The sequence below is a fragment of the Canis lupus genome, chromosome 27 (genome assembly GCF_048164855.1).
Source record: "Canis lupus baileyi chromosome 27, mCanLup2.hap1, whole genome shotgun sequence".
NCBI classification, from domain to species: Eukaryota; Metazoa; Chordata; class Mammalia; order Carnivora; family Canidae; genus Canis; species Canis lupus.
Window position 1 is genome coordinate 31877829 of NC_132864.1, and position 17488 is coordinate 31895316.

The 17488-nt window shown below is 43.7% G+C and overlaps 1 gene segment (V, D, J or C); it reads left to right on the plus strand.

Annotated features, from left to right (window-relative positions):
* The first annotated feature begins 1466 nt into the window (after positions 1 to 1466).
* LOC140619003 (probable non-functional immunoglobulin lambda variable 5-48) lies at positions 1467 to 1980 on the plus strand. The segment is given in 2 exon segments: positions 1467 to 1512; positions 1634 to 1980. Coding segments are annotated over 2 exon segments (393 nt in total).
* The last annotated feature ends 15508 nt before the right edge of the window (positions 1981 to 17488 follow it).

A 17488-nucleotide genomic window follows, 5' to 3' on the forward strand; every position in this document is an offset into this window, starting at 1 on the left:
AATATGTGTTTAAAGAATGAATAATGGGATGTATAGATGGATGGATGGATGGACGGATGGATGGATGGATTGACGGATAGACAGATGTTACAGACTAAGACCTCACCAGGTGGTTACGGCAACACCCACATTCTTCCTATGGAAGAGGGAAAACGCCCACCAGCCCCGGTGGTCTTGAGTGTCTCCACAGCTCTCCACATGTAACCCCACAATCTCTATATGACATTGGACGACAGACTCACCATCAGCTATCACCTGCTCTCCCATCTGACCTCACTTGTGTCACTGCAGGCATCCCTGTCTCTGTGATCCTTCACCATTATTCACCTGACACTCTAGACCATCACTACCTCTCTACATCCTGTGATCCAGTCAGTAACCTCCCAATGACCCATCTGGGGACACAATCTACTTCATCCTTCCCTGTTTCTTCTGCTGTCATCTTCCTCCAGCCACCCCCCAATGTCCCCTTCTATGTCTCTCCATCCCAAATTCTGTCCTAGGACGTCCCCTGAAGCTAATTCTCTAATGAAGGGCCATGAGGACAGGCACAGCTGGTATGAAAACTCTCACAGGAAATGGAGGGGAGGTCACAGGGTGTCCATGCACTGGTCCCCCCTGGAAGCCCAGGCTCTGCTCTGTTCCCAAACCCCCAGAAGCCTCACAGACTTTGTTGCTTCCTGTCAGACCTGCTCAGGAAGAGCCTAGCATTCCCAACCTCTGGAACCTCCTCCATGAATATGTGTGTCCTTCCCAAAAATTCCTGCTCACACTCAGCATCTGGAGTCAGCCCATCTCCCCTGAGCCCAGCCTGTGAGGACAGAGCCCATCTGCTCTCTGTTCCCTGTGTCCTGTCTTCAGCTCCACAGCAGTTCCCAGCCTCTCCTGGGTCAGAAGTGCACAGATCCCTCCTACTAGACTCCAGTACATGGAGGAAGCCTGATCAGACGACACCTCAGGACATTTGTCCTTCCCTGGAGTGTCACTCTTACATGGTAGCAGCACAGGAGTCAGAGAAGCAGGGGAGGAAAGGCTTGTGAGGGGGGAAAGGAGGAGATATTTGGCCAGAGACCGGCAAGGGGCAAAGTGCAATGCTGTCTGGGGGTTTCTGGAGAACAGGGGCCCCCAGCTGTGCAGCTCTCCTCTGTCAGAAGCTCTTGGGCCTGGGCCCTGCTTATAGCTGAAACTCAGCAGCTGTGTCCTTTCTGGACCTGGAAGAGTCCCTAGACCTGGGTCTGTGTATGGATTCCAAGAGCTGCTTCCACGAGGCCCACCAGGAGGAAGCTAGTCTATCAGGAATCCTCCCTGTCCCAGGGCCACAGAACAGTAAGTGCACAGGAGGGAGAGGCAGGGGTGGTCACATTTGCATGAGCAGCCCCTTCATTGTGAGGCCCTGGGACAGGGGATAAGACAGGCCAGGGGCAGCCCAGCCCCAGCTCCATGGCCTAAGAAGGGGCTACGTCACCATGGCCTGGACCCCTGTCCTCCTTGTGCTCCTCTGTCACTGCACAGGTAGGGACAGGCCCCAATGCAAGGTGGGGCGACCCCAGCCTGAATCGGATCCCTGTGGCTCAGCTCCTCAACCACATGCACCCTGTTTCTTGTCTTCATTGTGACGTGTGTGTGTCTGCAGGCTCCCTGTCCCAGCTTGTGCTGACCCAGCTGCCCTCCCTCTCTGCATCCCTGGGATCAACAACCAGACTCACCTGCACCCTGAGCAGTGGCTTCAGTGTTGGTGGCTATAGCATATACTGGCACCAGCAGAAGCCAGGGAGCCCTCCCTGGTACCTCCTGTACTACTACTCAAGTACAGAGTTGGGACCTGGGGTCCCCAGCTGCTTCTCTGGATCCAAAGACACCTCAGCCAATGTAGGGCTCCTGCTCATCTCTGGGCTGCAGCCTGAGGATGAGACTGACTACTACTGTGCTATAGGTCACGGCAGTGGGAGCAGCTACACTTACCCACAGTGTCTCAGATAATGAGGAGGTGAGACTAAAACCCCTAGGCCATTGTCTTTGGTCCTCCTCATCTAGAAGCTTCTTTGGAGCTTCCAATCCAGTGTATGACACTGATGCTAAGCACAGTGACAGAGGCAGATGAAGGGGTGGGACACAGTCCTGGGGACATAGGTTCCAAGCTGGGACACATGTACTGAGGACACTCATCCCTTTACTGGTGACAACAGTAGAGCATAGTCCCTGGGGATGGTGGCACAAAATGGTGCCCTCCTGTAATTCTTTCCTTTGTTACAGATAATACCTGTGGAGCCTTTAAATGTTAAAATGTTTAATACTAATAAATCTTAATATTACTAATACATATTCTCTTATAAAACGCGTAGAACACAAGATGAAATCCATCCCTATGACAGCACACATCATACTAGATTTTAGGAAATATTACATACACATGTATATTTTCATTTTTGTCTTTAAAGATTTAATTTTAGTAATCTCTACACCCAGGTGGGGCTCAAGCCTGCAAGCCCAAAATCAGAGTCCCACCCTCTACTGACTGAATCAGTCAGGCCCCTCTAGATGCATATTTTCAACACAGTGTGTCACTTGCTGCAGCTCCCAGCCCAGGGCCTGCTTCTTGCCTCCAAAGGAGAAAGGTAATTAAATTGATGAATTTTATGATGAGCCTCTCTCCATAACAGAGATTTCCCCAATAACCAGTGTACGTTCCCCACTGGAAACTGGCAGTGAATCCAGAGTTGAGAAACCACACTGTCTGGAAGTATTGTATGTAACATAAAATCCTGTCTCTGGGTCAAATATGTAAGCTGCCCTGGGAGCTCAGCTCAAGGACCTCACAGTTTGTTTAGTGGTTGTTGTCTCTTTGTGCTTGTATTTTCCTTCTCATTTTAGAGTCCAAATACACCATCCACTTCAGTATACAATTCCCAGGGCTTCTTCAATGAATGGTACATACATCTTGTGAAATAAAAGTAGAGTTTATGTATATATTTTCCCATACTTTGCCCCACTTTGCATCACAGATTGTTTCCTCTCTCTTGTTAGATCTTATTTAACTACTCTCGTAATTTTGAATTAAAATAATGTAGAGGGCAGCCCATGTGGCTCAGTGGTTTAGCGCCTGCCTTCAACCCAGGGCCTGATCCTGGAGACCCGGGATCAAGTCCCGCGTCAGGCTCCCTGCATGGAGCCTGCTTCTCCCTCTGCCTGTGTCTCTGCCTCTCTCTCTCTCTCTGTGTCTCTCATGAATAAATAAATAAATAAATAAATAAATAAATAAATAAATAAAGTCTTTAAAAAATAAAATAAAATAATGTAGAGCCTTTGCAAGGGAGAAAGAGAAATGTTTCATTTAAATTTAGTAGCAATATTAAATATCTCTGGGAGATAGTTCCCAGTTCAATTCACTAATGCAAGCAGGTGCCATTGTGATTAAATCAGGGAGATATATTCGCCGTAATGCCAAAGTTTTCATCTGGGTAAACCTCTTTAAATAACAATAGAGACAATTCAGGATACTTGGTTCCAAAGCCAGGTTTTGGCAGATTGTCCAAAAGAAACTAGCTTCCTGCATGTTCCAATTCAACCTTTGTTATTTCAGCATTTATTTCCTATTTTGTTTAAAACAATTCATCTTCATGGATTTCCTTGGGACAAATGAATTCTGCATTATATTCTATGTCTTTATTCTCGTGGGAGTTTAGCAGGCTGGCTCTATATGTTTGGTCAGTTCTTCTTTCTGTCCTAATACATATGTAGGAATGGTTTTCATCTAATGTAAAATCTTCTCATGCACACTTACTATCAGTATATCTCCCTTGCTGATCTTTACTTGGTTTAATGAAAAGTGGACTTTTATGTTCTCATTGTTGAATTTCTAGAGTTCCTTATATATTCTGTGCACATTTGAGATTAAATTAAGAGACAGAATAATGACAGGATTAGTCCTATCTGCAAGGCGAACTGCTCATGCTCATATGAGAGACAACAACCAAAGCTGACAAACTGCAAGTTGGTGCAAAGGCTCCCTTGTAATGCTTTTTAATGGAAGGGACATTAAGGCTTGGACTCAAGGAAAGAAAGGATCATCAGGAGGTTACCACACACTATGGGTAGAGATCTAGACATGAAAGTAGAGAAGGAAATTCTCTTTAAAAATAGAGGGATAGGGGCAGCCCGGGTGGCTCAGTGGTTTAGCACCGCCTTTGGCCCAGGGTGTGGTTCTGGGTCCCCAGGATTGAGTCCCACGTCAGGCTCCCTCCATGGAGCCTGCTTCTCCCTCTGCTTGTGTCTCTGCCTTTCTCTGTCTGTGTCTCTCAGAATAAATAAATAAGATCTTAAAGAAAATACTTGAGTTATCAAGTCAAAAAACATAGGGAGAAAACTTCCATGCCTATTTCTAAGTAAAAGAAGCCAACCTGAAGAGGCTGAACAGTGAGAAGTGGGGGATGGGGGACAAGAGCCATGGGCACCAAATGGAGCCCAAGGTGGACATGTCTCCCATTCCACCAGAAAGCACTGGTTCTCCCATTCCTCAGCTGGGAGCTCTTCTTGTCTCCCTTCCTCTTGCAGGTGCTCCTGCCTCAATCCTGGGTGAACCACTCTCCACTCCTGCACTCTTCTTTGCTCAGCTGCAGCTCAGTCATGGCTCCAAATAGAGGCTTGCATGGTCACAGGCCAGGGAATGATTTGCATGGAAGAACCCACCCTGAGGATAAGGCAGAACCTTAGAAGGGTTAAATTCCTCAGGGCTGGCGGTGGGCTTGAGAAGCAGAGTTTGGGGCATCTGTACCAGGGTCTGGGCGCCCGTTCTCCTCATCCCACTCTTCACTCAAATGGAAAAGATAGAAATGCAGATTTGAAATAGAAGTTATCAAAATAAACCAAACGGATATTATAGAACTGAAAAAGATAAGAGGAGAAATTGAAAAAAAGGAAACTCTAGAGGGACTCAAGAGTAGAGGACACTTACTGTTTCTTTGCTCCCTTGCTTGTGGAAACCAAAAATAGGCTACCTTCTTTTTGTTCTATTCTCTTCCTCATGAATGATCTCCTGAGGTATCCGCAGGGGGCGCTGTGCACCTGCTCAGAGCTGGCCAGGCCTGAAACCCACTGAAATGGTTCCACCTGCCTGGGCCCTGCACTGGTGCTCACTGCCAGAAGGAGAGATGACAGCAGCTGTCTCCTCCCAGGGGACAAACCCATTGCTCTCACCCACCCCAGAACTCCTCCCTGGATGGAAGCTTCTATCTGGGCTGAGGATCCAGAATCCGATGGCATTGTGGGCTCCTATTTGCACAGTATACCACCAAGCACACCCTTCATCAGAACTGAGGAGGAGATAAAAGAAACATCCCAAATACAAATCAAAAGGAAACTGAGATATGACCTCACACCAGTTGTAACCACTAACAACAAGGAAACAGCAGGTGTGGGCAAAGACACAGATAACGGGGAACCATCTTGAACAATTGATGGACGTGCAAACTTGTGTAGCAATTCTGGGAAACAGTATGGACGATACTCAAAATGTTAAAAATAGAACTATCCTATTATACAGCAATTTCCCTCCTAGGTGTTTAAAAATACAGTAATATTAATTCAAAGAGATACATGATCCCCTAGGTTCATAGTAGCATTTTCAACAATACCCAAATTACAGAAAGAGCCCATGTGTGTGTGTATAAAGATGCATATAGATATAGGTAGAGATATAGATATATTCCATTCTATATATAATGCAATATTAGTCAGTCATGAAAAAAGAATGAAATATCGTCATCTGCAACAATGTGGATGGAGAGAATATAATACTAAGTAAAATAAATCAGTTAGAGAAAGAAATATATTATTTCACTTGTGTGGAATTTAAGCAACAGAACAAAGTATTAAAGGGGAAAAAGAGAGGAAAGCCAAATTCAGGTATTTCGTATTACAAAATTTCTATTGCATCAGAATTATAGATTGAGGATAAGTACATTTCCTCTAGAAAAAGGAACATTACCAATCTTCAAAGACAGCTAAAAATAAATGGAACAAATCCTCATTTTGTACTGTCTTAATGTTTACTTTATTGGGATTCATTTCAGTGCAAAGCAACCGTGTTGCATATTAAAAAATGTTAACAATTATAAGCATCTCAGAAAGGATTCTTCTTCCCCTATATCCTAGATTAAATTGTATCTTCCAAAAGAACATTCCTTGAAGTTTTAGACCTCAAGGATTAAGAAGGTGACCTATAATTTGGAAAGGGGCGCTACAGATGTAATTAGTAAAGATGAGATGATGATTGGGTAGGTGGATCCTAATTCAGTTGACTGGTGTGCTTGTAATAAGACATTCAGATAAAGACAAGGAGGGCTTCGTGGGAAGGTGGAGGCAGAGACGGTGGTTCTGCCTCTGTAAACCACCAAATGGGAACCCCAAATTTTTCCTCAAATTTCTCACAGTCATGGAGAAGCTAGCATTCCTCTGGAGGGTCCAGACAGAACGTGGCATGGAAGGCCCTACAAACTTTGGAACTCTGTATGAACAGGAGAAATTCATTTCTAAACTTTTAAGCCACCTAATTTGTGGTGCTTTGTATGGCAGCCCTAGAAAAACAATATATCTAAAATTCGATAAATAGATTTGGGAAAAGTCACTAATAAGTGGAATGTGGCTGATGAGTGAAATTATTTCTCAATTATAAAATTGGCAGGTATTAATTTTGATTTTATCCTCTGTACTATGTCTGCTGAAAGAGGAACTCTCATATGTTGCTGGTGAGAATATAAATTGGTAAACCAATTTTGGAACATCAATTTTAAATTATATCAAATATTAAATATATATATGATTTGCATCAGCATTTTATATTTTTGAAGTCAGTTCTATTGAAAATTGTCTAACTAATACACGCCAATTAAATATACAGGTACATGTAGTTAAGACATGTTACATAACAAATAATTGAAACCAGGCATCCAAGATGGCTCAGGGGTTTAGCTTCGCCTTCAGCCCGGGGCTTGATCCTGGAGACCGGGGATCTAACCTGTATCGGGCTCTCTGCATGGAGCCTGCTTCTCTCTCTGCCTGTGTGTCTCATGAATAAATAAATAAAATCTTAACAAAACACAATTGAAGCCAACATGAATATTTCTCTGTGGAAATGTGGTGAAATTATGGTAAAGTTTCCTATAGAATATTGATAAGCCATGAATCAAAATGACAGACATCCTAATGCTGGTCAAAAAACACTGATTATGTTTTATATGGAGCAATGGAACTACAGAAAAAAACAAGATTACATCATGTAATATATATGTGTTGCGTATGTGTGTGTATTGTGAGAGTGTGTGGATATAAATTACTAGAGCACATCCTCAAGAGTGTTATCAGCTATCCCTTCAGGAAGTAAGTGGCAGTGAAACGAAGGATGGGCTGGTATCATTTTAATTTTCCTAAAATATTTTATTTCCTTATTTGAGATAATGAGTGAGTGAGAGAGCATGAGCAGGGAGGGGATCAGATGGAGAGGAGTCACAGACCACCTACTGAGCAAAAAGCCCAGTGCAGGGCTCTATCCCAGAACTCTGGGATCGTGACCTGCTGAAGGCAGCCGCTTCACCTACTGAGCCAACCAGGCTTCCAATATCAATTTTATAGACCATTTACAACAGTGTTATTTAATGTCAACCTTAGGACTGAGCAAAATTACACAAGTAGACCCAAAACATCTGAAATGTATCAGAAATTCCTTACAAAATAATTGCTGTAAGGGTAATATTCAAGAATAAGTGAGAACCCACACTAGTTATCAATGACAAAGGACATGTTGTCCCTGACAGCATGATACTCTCCTTGCAAAAGACAGAGATTAAAATCCAAGAGAGGCTGGTGAACCTAACAGGAGACCCTGACACCAGCAGTAACCAAATAAGTCAGCCTATAAGGGTAAACCGAGGTAGAATTATTATCAAGGTTGAACCAATGGGCTTCTCTAGAGACTGTGAATCTTGAGCTGGTTTCAAGAGCATTATTTCCCAGTAATGAAACCAGGGACAAGGCAGATGCAACTCCACTGTCAGGGAATCCTGAAACACACTGTGACATAACTATTCCAGTTAGCTGTCTAAATGAGGGCATTGATGCCCTGGAAAAATGAATGGCTCAACCTCACAGAGATGACCTGCTACATTCTACTTTCCTGGGTGTGATATCAGAAAGGTCTAACTGCAAAGGTCAGAGGCCCCTTTAGGAGGGCTGGGGAGTGTGACATGGGGTGAGGGGCCTGGTGTCTGAGGCCAGCAGTGGGAGTTACTGGGCTGCTCCTGAGAGCTCAGGGTCTGGGTGAGGAAGACCAGGAGCATTTATCCCTGCACACTAGAGCAAGCAGGGTCCTCACTGTGGGTGACACTATCCTGCAGCTGCAGCCCTGGAGCCACAAGAGCTCTCAGCTCTGAATCAAACAGCTCTCATATTTCATCAAACTCCACTGCATCATGGAGTAACAGGTCCAGACACGATTTTCATGGAAGGATAGATGGACAGGACAATCATTCAATAAAAGTATATTTGCTTCATGAATTCAAACTGCAGTGTTCCCTGGGGAAACAATAGGACTCACCTGGGAAGGGACCATGTCCGTGCCAACAATCAGAGCACAGTACGCAGAGCTCAGGGGCTTCTCTACCATAGCCTGGATCCTCTGTTCACCTCTTCACTGAATGAATAGAGAATTCCTTTTAGGGGAAGGAGAAAGGGTGGGGACAGGAGGGGAACTGGCTCTGCTTCTTGCTCCTGTCATTGGGGTAGAGGTGGTGGTCATGAATTATTTCTGCCAACATCTAACCTACCTTCCAGGGTCCCGAGTCCAATTGGGCTGATTTTGACACTGACAGTCTTTAAGTCTTTGTTGAAACAAAGGATTTAAAATATATATTAAAACAAAAGGCATGTAGTCTAAATGCATTTTCTCATTCTAGCAAATCACTGGAGCAAGTAAAACGTAGCAGAGAGTATCAGATTTAAATTTCAGGAAGATATCGTTTATGAACACAGCTATGATTGCAGAAATGACTCAAAATATAGGCTTCTAGAAATAACGTAACTCCTTGAAAATTGTCCTTGATCACCTGGGAGGATCAGAGCTGAGAATAGTTGTGTGCAGTCTCTCAATGATGAGGCACATGGAATGAGGGGAGCAGATGTGAAGAGGCACTGAGCCATGTATCAGATACCCCAACCCATGTAGAGCCCCTGAGCTCCCAGTGCTGGTTCCCTGACACCCTGTGGGAGAGAACACTGATGTGACAGGACACAGCACAGGGGACACAGTGATCTCTAGAGTGCCCTCGTCAGCCTGCATCAGTATGTCCTCTCAGAGGCACAAGACAGCCCAGAGGAAGCTCCTGCCTGACTCATGTAGGATCACTCAGGACCCACAGGGGCGCTGCTCTATCACCTTCCTGCCTGAGAGGACTCCTGGGGACTTGGGTGATTCTGTCTCCAGTCTATCGATCCCTCCACTCTGCTCTGGCTGCAGATCACCACCCAGATCTGCCCCACAGGAAAGTCAATAGGTCGCTGGTGTCTGGGGAAGGCCTAGGGCAATTTGTCAAGGTGGACACCCTCAGGGACCCTTGCTCGAACTATGACTTCCAATTTCGCTCTTGATGAAATAGGCAGTAAGTTCCTGAGTCCTTTGTGTGCTATCATTTCAGTAGTTATTTCTTACTGGACTTTCTTGTTTATGTCACCACTTTATAGTTATCTATGGAAATAGATAGTGTTTGTGTTTTTAGCTTTCCCCATTCTTTCTTTTTTCTTTTTATGAATATCATTCCTCATCTCAAAATGTGATAGATGTGAAATAACCTATTGTTTTTAAAAGTGTCAGGGATGCCTTAGTTTAATAGGAAATTCATGGGTATGAGTATTTTTCTCTGATATGAGTTCAGGCTCTCAAACATGAAGAGAAAGGAAAAAGGAACATGCATGATTTATTAAAACAACAATTTACAAGTAGTTGCAAAATGAATGGCAGGCATTTTGGTATCTAACACCGGGCAAACACAAGGCCTGAGCTTCATATTCCCTGTTCCTGGAGACTCCTTATGCTCCTGCTAGTCCTCCTTCTCCAGGTTCCTTCTTCAGCCTTCCAGGACCCTCTGATCCTCAGCAGAACACAATGGGAAATGGAGTTCAAAATGATCCATGAGGATCACTTGTTCACAGAGTGTTGGGTTCATTGGGTTCTGATAAAGAGACATCCTTGGTCAGCTCGCCCTGGACTACTGCAGACATGGTCCCTGATTAACGAAGAGGAGAGCACCATCGTTACATCTGTCACATGGACTCTGAGACTCCCAGTGTCCTCATGGCTGGAGGACTGACTGCTAGGATCCTCCAAAGAGACAAGGAGCAATGTCCCTGTGGAGGGAAGAAAATGTTCCAGAGAGGGGTGAGAGTTGAGGTGATTTAGAGGCAGGGCCAGGAGTTGGAGATTGTATCCATCTCCTCATACAGCTGTCAGGATTCTCAGGGAGGAACTTTGGGGTGGAGGTCACCAGGGTCACAGGTCGTTGATTTGGAGAAGATGTCTTCCTGCCAGTCTGTGTCCCAGGTCACCCTGCAGACATTTGTGTGTGTGAGGTCCCAGCATCTGTCCCTTTCAAGATCTCCCAGGTGACTTGTGGGTGACCGTGGAGCAGGGAGAGAGAGGAAGCTGATTTGCATAAAACACTTGCTTATTCTCATAGGACTGGAGTCATGAAAAGGTCTTGGGACAGCCTTCTCCAGCCGAAGAGCCTGTGGAGCCCACCTCTGGTGAAAAAGTTCAACACACAGAAACATACGGAAAATGGGAATGAAAATGTATCCTCTTCCATCCCCTGCATTTAAGAACACAAAGCTGGACATTTGTACTAAAATAGGTCCCATCTGGCTTGTAAAACTTCTTGTGTTGAAGTTTTGGTTATGTGCTGTCTATAGTTTTTATTATTCTATAAAGAATAATTTAAAAGATACTCAAATTGTCTTTTACTTTAACAACTTGAGAGTCAAGATCAATCACCTCCATAGCATCACCTCAGAGGATCCTCACCATCCTAGCACTGCAGAGAAGCAATCAGAGAGAGCACCCTGAGGATCCCTAGTTCTGGACAATAGGAAGTGCTCCCATTCAATCAGGTCTGATCTTACAACTGAAATGTCCTGACACACTACAACAGACAAGTATAGGAAGACTTTTGAAGGTTGATTGAAGAAGGAAGACTTCAAACCAATTGAGGAAAACACAGCACAGCAGTGAGAACCTGGGGTTCCTTCTCTTGTATTATGTCTCCCACATGTAAGATACGAGGCTGTAAGTTCCTCCAACCAAGAACTATCCAGAGGCTGAGAGCCATAATAACAAGCCAAAAAACACCAAATCTCCAAAAGCACCAACTCTCATGGTCAGAGGATATTGAGATAAGTTGGCCTAAGAGGAGGAAATATTTGGAAAAACGTGCCCACTGCTTGCATACACTAATGAATCCCCAAACTGTGCCCTCATGCAGGTTTCACTTTATTATTGCTCAGCAGAGACAAGGTGTCCATAACCTCCTGGCAGAAGAGGCAATTTCCTTTTGCCCACTTGCCATGGTGTCAGCTACTCAGTAGATGGCTTTGCCTCTATCCCATGGGAACATCAACAATTCTGGGCAAGGCAGGGCTAATTGGCCAATTTGTGCTCCAGTACTTCCCAACCATAATTTTGGCAGGTCCATGATCCCTGGGTGGCTCAGCAGTTTAGCACCTGCCTTTAGCCCATGGCATGATCCTGGAGTCCCGGGTTTGATCCTGCATCGGGCACCCTGCATGAAGCCTGCTTCTCCCTCTGCCTGTATCTGTGCCTCTCTCTCTCTCTCTCTCTCTCTCTGTGAGTGTGTGTGTGTGTGTGTCTCATGAATAAATAAGTAAAATCTTTTTTAAAAATTGGCCTTGATCCCCTGGTAGGATTCGAACTGAGAAGAGTTGTGTGCAGTCTCTCAGTGATGAGGAACATGGAATGAGGGGAGCAGATATGAAGAGGCACTGAGCCATGCATCAGATGCGCCAACCCATGTAGAGTCCCTGAGCTCTCAGTGCTGGTTCCCTGACGCCCTGTGGGAGAGAACACTGATGTGACAGGACACAGCACAGGGGACACAGTGACCTCTAGAGCGCCCTCGTCAGCCTGCATCAGTATGTCCTCTCAGAGGTACAAGACAGCCCAGAGGAAGCTCCTGCCTGACTCATGTAGGATCACTCAGGACCCACGGGGGCGCTGCCCTATCATCTTCCTGCCTAAGAGGACTCCTGGGGACTTGGGTGATTCTGTCTCCAGTCTATCAGTCCCTCCACTCTGCTCTGGCTGCAGATCCCCACCCAGGTCTGCCACACAGGAAAGTCAATAGGACCCTGGTGTCTGGGGAAGACCTGGGAATGTGTCCAGGTGGACACCCTCAGGGACCATTGCTCTAACTATGTCTTCCAAATGTGCTCATGATGGAATATGCAGTAAGTGCCTGAGTCTTTTATCTGCCATCATTTCAGTTCTTATTTCTTTTCTTGTTTATGTCACTATATAGTTATCTATGGAAAAAGATATTGTGTTTTCAGCTTTCCCCATTCTTCTATTTTCTTTAGTATAAATACTGCTCCTCATCTCAAAATCTGATAGTAATGAAATTACCTATTCTTTTCTAAAGTGTCAGGGATGTGTTAGTTTAATAGGCTAATAAAGAGTATGACTATTTTTCTTAGATATGAGTTCTTAATCTTAAACATGAAGAGAAAAGGGAAAGAACATGCAGGATTTATCAAACGAGCAATTTACGAGTAATTCCAAAATGAATGCCAGGCATTTTGGTATCTCATCCTGGGGAAAACATGAGGCCTGAGCCTCATCTTCCCCGGTTCATGGAGAATCCTTAAGCTCCTGCCAGTCCTCCTTCTCCAGTTTGGATGGATTCTTGTCTCACATTTAGATCTTTCATCCATTTTGAGTTTATCTTTGTGTGTGGTGAAAGAGAATTGTCCAGTTTCATTCTTCTGCATGTGGATGTCCAATTTTCCCAGCACCATTTATTAAAGAGCCTTTCTTTTTTCCAGTGAATAGTATTTCCTGCTTTGTCAAATATTAGTTGACCATAGAGTTGAGGAGCCATTTCTGAGTTCTGTATTTTCTTCCATTGACCTATATGTCTGTTTTTTTGCCAGTACCACACTGTCTTGATGACCACAGCTTTGTAGTACAACCTGAAATCTGGCATTGTGATCCCCTCAGGTATGGTTTTCTTTTTAAATATTCCCCTGGCTAGGGATCCCTGGGTGGCGCAGCCGTTTGGTGCCTGCCTTTGGCCTGGGGCGTGATCCTGGAGACCCGGGATCGAATCCCACGTCGGGCTTCCTGCATGGAGCCTGCTTCTCCCTCTGCCTGTGTCTCTGCCTCTCTGTCTCTCTCTGTGTGACTATCATGAATAAATAAATAAAATATTTAAAAAATATTCCCCTGGCTAATCGGGGTCTTTTCTGATTCCACACGAATATTAAGATGATTTTTTCCAAGTCTCTGAAGAGAATGACTCCTTAATTTCTTTTTCTTCAGTCTCATTGTTAGTGTATAGAAATGCCACTGATTTCTGCGCTTTATTTTTGTATCCTGCCACATTGCCAAATTGCTATATGAGTTTAGCAATCTTTGGGTGGAGTCATTTGGGTTTTGGAGTCATCTGCAAAAAGGGATTTTTTTACATGCTCTTTGCCAAATTGAGTGCCTTGTATTTTGTTGCCTGATTGCTCTAGGACTTCCAGTACTATCTTGAATAGCAGTGGCGAGAGTGGACATTCCTGTTGTGTTCCTAATCTTAGTTGAAGGTGCTCAGTGTTTCCCCTATGAGAATGATATTTGCTGTGGGCTTTTCATAAATGGCTTTTAAGATGCTGAACCATGTTCCCTCTAAACCTACACCCTGAATAGTTTGGATCAGGATTGGATGCTGTATTTTGTCAAATGCTTTCTCTGCATCTATTGAGAGGATCATATGATACTTGCTTTTTTCTCTTGTTGATGTGATGTATCATGTTTATTGTTTTATGAGTGTTGAACCAACGTTGAATTCCCCAATTATCCCACTTGTTCATGGTGAATAATCTTAATGTACGATTGGATCCTATTGGCTAATATCTTGTTGAGAATTTTTGCATCTGTGTTCAGCAGGGATATTGATCTATACTTCTCCTTTTATGGGGTCTTTGTCTGGTTTTGCAATTAAGGTGATGCTGGCTTCAGAAACGAGTTTGGAAGTATCCCGTCCCTTTCTACTCTTTGGAACAGTTTTAGTAGAAAAGGCATTATTTCTCCTTTAAACCTTTAATAGAATTCCCTTGGGTAGCCATCTGGCTCTGGACTATTGTGTTTTGGGAGGTTTTTGATGCCTGCTTCAATTCCCTCTCTGGATATTGGCCTGTTCAGGTTTTCTATTTCTTCCTGTTACAGTTTTGGTAATTTGCATTTTTCCAGAAATGCGTACATTTCTTCTAAATTGTCTAATTTATTGGCGTATAGCTGCTCATAATATATTTTGAAAAATCACTTGTATTTCCTTGGTATTGGTTATGATCTCTCATTTTCCGTTCATGATTTTTTAATTTGAGTCATTTCTCTCTTCTTTTAATATGGATGGCTAATGATTTATGCTTCTTATTAATTCTTTCAAAGAACCAACACCTCGCTTTGTTGATCTGTTCTACAGTTCTTCTGGTCTACTTCACTGAGTTCTGCTTTCTACTTCTGCTTGGTGTATGTTTTATTTGCTGTTCTTCTCCAGTTCCTTTAGGTGAGAGGTTATCTTGTGTATTTGGTTTTTTTCAAAATTTTTGATGGATTCTCATATTGCTATGTATTTCCCTCTTAGGACTGCAATGCCTGTCTCCAAAAGATTTTGAGTGATTGTATTTTTATTTTCATTCATTTCTTTTGTGAAGCTCCCTGTATCTTATGCCTTTTTGAGGAATATTTTCTAATAACATTGTGTATTTTTTCTAAGGAAATTGGTCTATTTAAGCATTTTTGGACTTTTTATTCTTCTTAATAAAGTGTACCTGTTATTTATTATTAGCCCATATTTATCATTCTTTATTTTTGTCCAAATTTCATTACTTATTTCTATATTTTCATATCATACATTTTCATTTAAAAGTTTTCAAGAGGTTTACTTATTCTGTCATTGAAAAACCTGACTGTGAAGCACTCTTTTGATTTAAATACATGCCACGATTATGTGGACACCTGGGGGCTCTGGGCCATTAGACTGACAAGTTAGAAGGACTGATATCAACCTTCTTCACACGTTTAGAAGGGCCTGAACATGCTTCAGTGGGACTTGGAGCATGACTCACCCATAGGAGGCTCTTCTCTGCTGTGACTCTATAACCCCCTGGTGAAACTGGATGGTGGCATTTCTCAACCCACATGGAAACCTACATCATCTCTTCCTTATTCCTGTGACTAGAGCCCTCAACAATTAAGAATCATGTAGGGAACAGTCATGGAGAATGAGGCCCCATATGTCATGAGTGACTCCATTCCCAAGAGCAAAAGGAAAGAAAGACCAAGAATCTCGCCTCAGATCTCATGGTGATGCCCAGGAGGCTGCGCTGTCATATTTCCTACATGGTTCAATGCACAATTGCGTCCTAAAATGCACATGAGCACACCACCTGCAACCCAAGTGTAGCTGAGAGAGCAGATCCTGCCATCACTTACAAGACGTGGTGCCCACCATGGCACCCCTCCACAGCGTGGGATTCCAGAATACCCACCTGTTTCTATTCTGCACACATGAGCTCCAGGAACTACAAAGTCAGCATGATTAAGGTCCTTGTTCAGGTGACCAAATGTCAGAGAGGGCAACTGAGGATAGGACCCTTGTGATAGGAAGAATCACTGGGGGGTGTCGTGAGAGGAGTGTGGGGAAGTTCCCTCAAACTCGAAGATCAAGGTGAGTGGCAGATGACAAGTTGTCCAGTTCACAGGAGCTTCTCTGACATGACAGTAGCCTGAGCTTTGAAAGGATCAATCTTCTCCCTGGTTTTCTGTATCCATCTAGCTTCCTCACGCCCTCAGCCATTCACTCCAACACATTCCACAGGTTCCTCAGATAGCTCTCCTTTGGAAGGCCAGGGGCTCTATGCTGGAGAACCCACAATGATCCAGTCAGAGGAGGTTCATTCCCTTTGCCTTAGATTAGTTCTCCCTCACCCTGCAGTTTTTCCTTAACCTTCTCTCCTCTCTTGGACATCTTGAAACTTTTGACTTCCTATCCTTCTGTTATTGATCTGGTTCTCCAAAAACTAATCGCCTCCATTTTCAGAGTACAGGTGAAAATCTCCCCTTCAACTGGGATTCCATGAAAATCAACTCTCTCAATCTTCAACAGGCCCAGAGTGGGCATTTCCCTGAACCACGATTTTCTATGACAGAGTTTCATAATTCTGTCTCCAACTTCTCCTTCTTGCACTTCCCTTTGTCCAAGACCAGAAGCGGAGACGGGCAAACATGTGGAGTAGAAGTGTGGGGATAGGCCACTACCCTATATAGAGAAGATGCATCTTTGCAAGGGAACCTTAATTTTGTTGAAGGTCCATGAATCTTCACTAGAATCCTCATTCAGATCCTTCCTCACTTGGAAAGTTCAGAGGTGGGCAGACCCACACATCTCAGGGGAGGACTGCTGGTCTTTGACAACCTCTTCCCCTAAGGACTCACTTGGATTGTCCCCGTCCTCATCAACACGAATTACCCTTATTTTCACAATCTGACCTTTTTGTTATTCATTTGTCATATCCCATCTATATCTATGCATTTTAGATATTTATATACATTTCAGATATTACAGGGTATTTTAAAATTATGTACTTTATGAATATCTGGGTCTTACTTAGAGATTCAGTACTGAATAATTTCTATAACTTCTTTATCTGTAACTGAAGAAGTCTCAGTAGTGGAACATATGAATCAATTAAACAAGGTATCATTATCTGGGAAATAATTTATAGCCAGAAACTGATAGCTACTCACTGCACAATTCCATTGTACATAGAAAATAAGGACACCTAATTGGAATGAAATATCCTTTTTTTAAATCAACCTTCAAATAATCCAGCAGTCCTAGGTGTGCGTCAAATCTTGAGGGTTATTCCCTAGATATCATTGTTCTCAGAGACGGGGAATCATGGTCCAATGAAGAGATGGGTGAGATGTTAGAGCTTGGAGGAGGGAGTGGAAGCTAGGAAACCAGCAGAGAAAGGCTGCTTGTAGGGAGCAGGGTGCCCTCTCCCAGGGGCCACATTCTGAGGACAAAAAGAGCTGGAAGCATATCACTCCTCTCCTTCCTGCCAAAATCACTGTGTCAGAAACAAAGAGGGAAGCTCCTTCCTCACCCTACCTATTACTACTTTGACTGCATCAACCAGAGAATTCCTGGTCCTTGTGAAATAT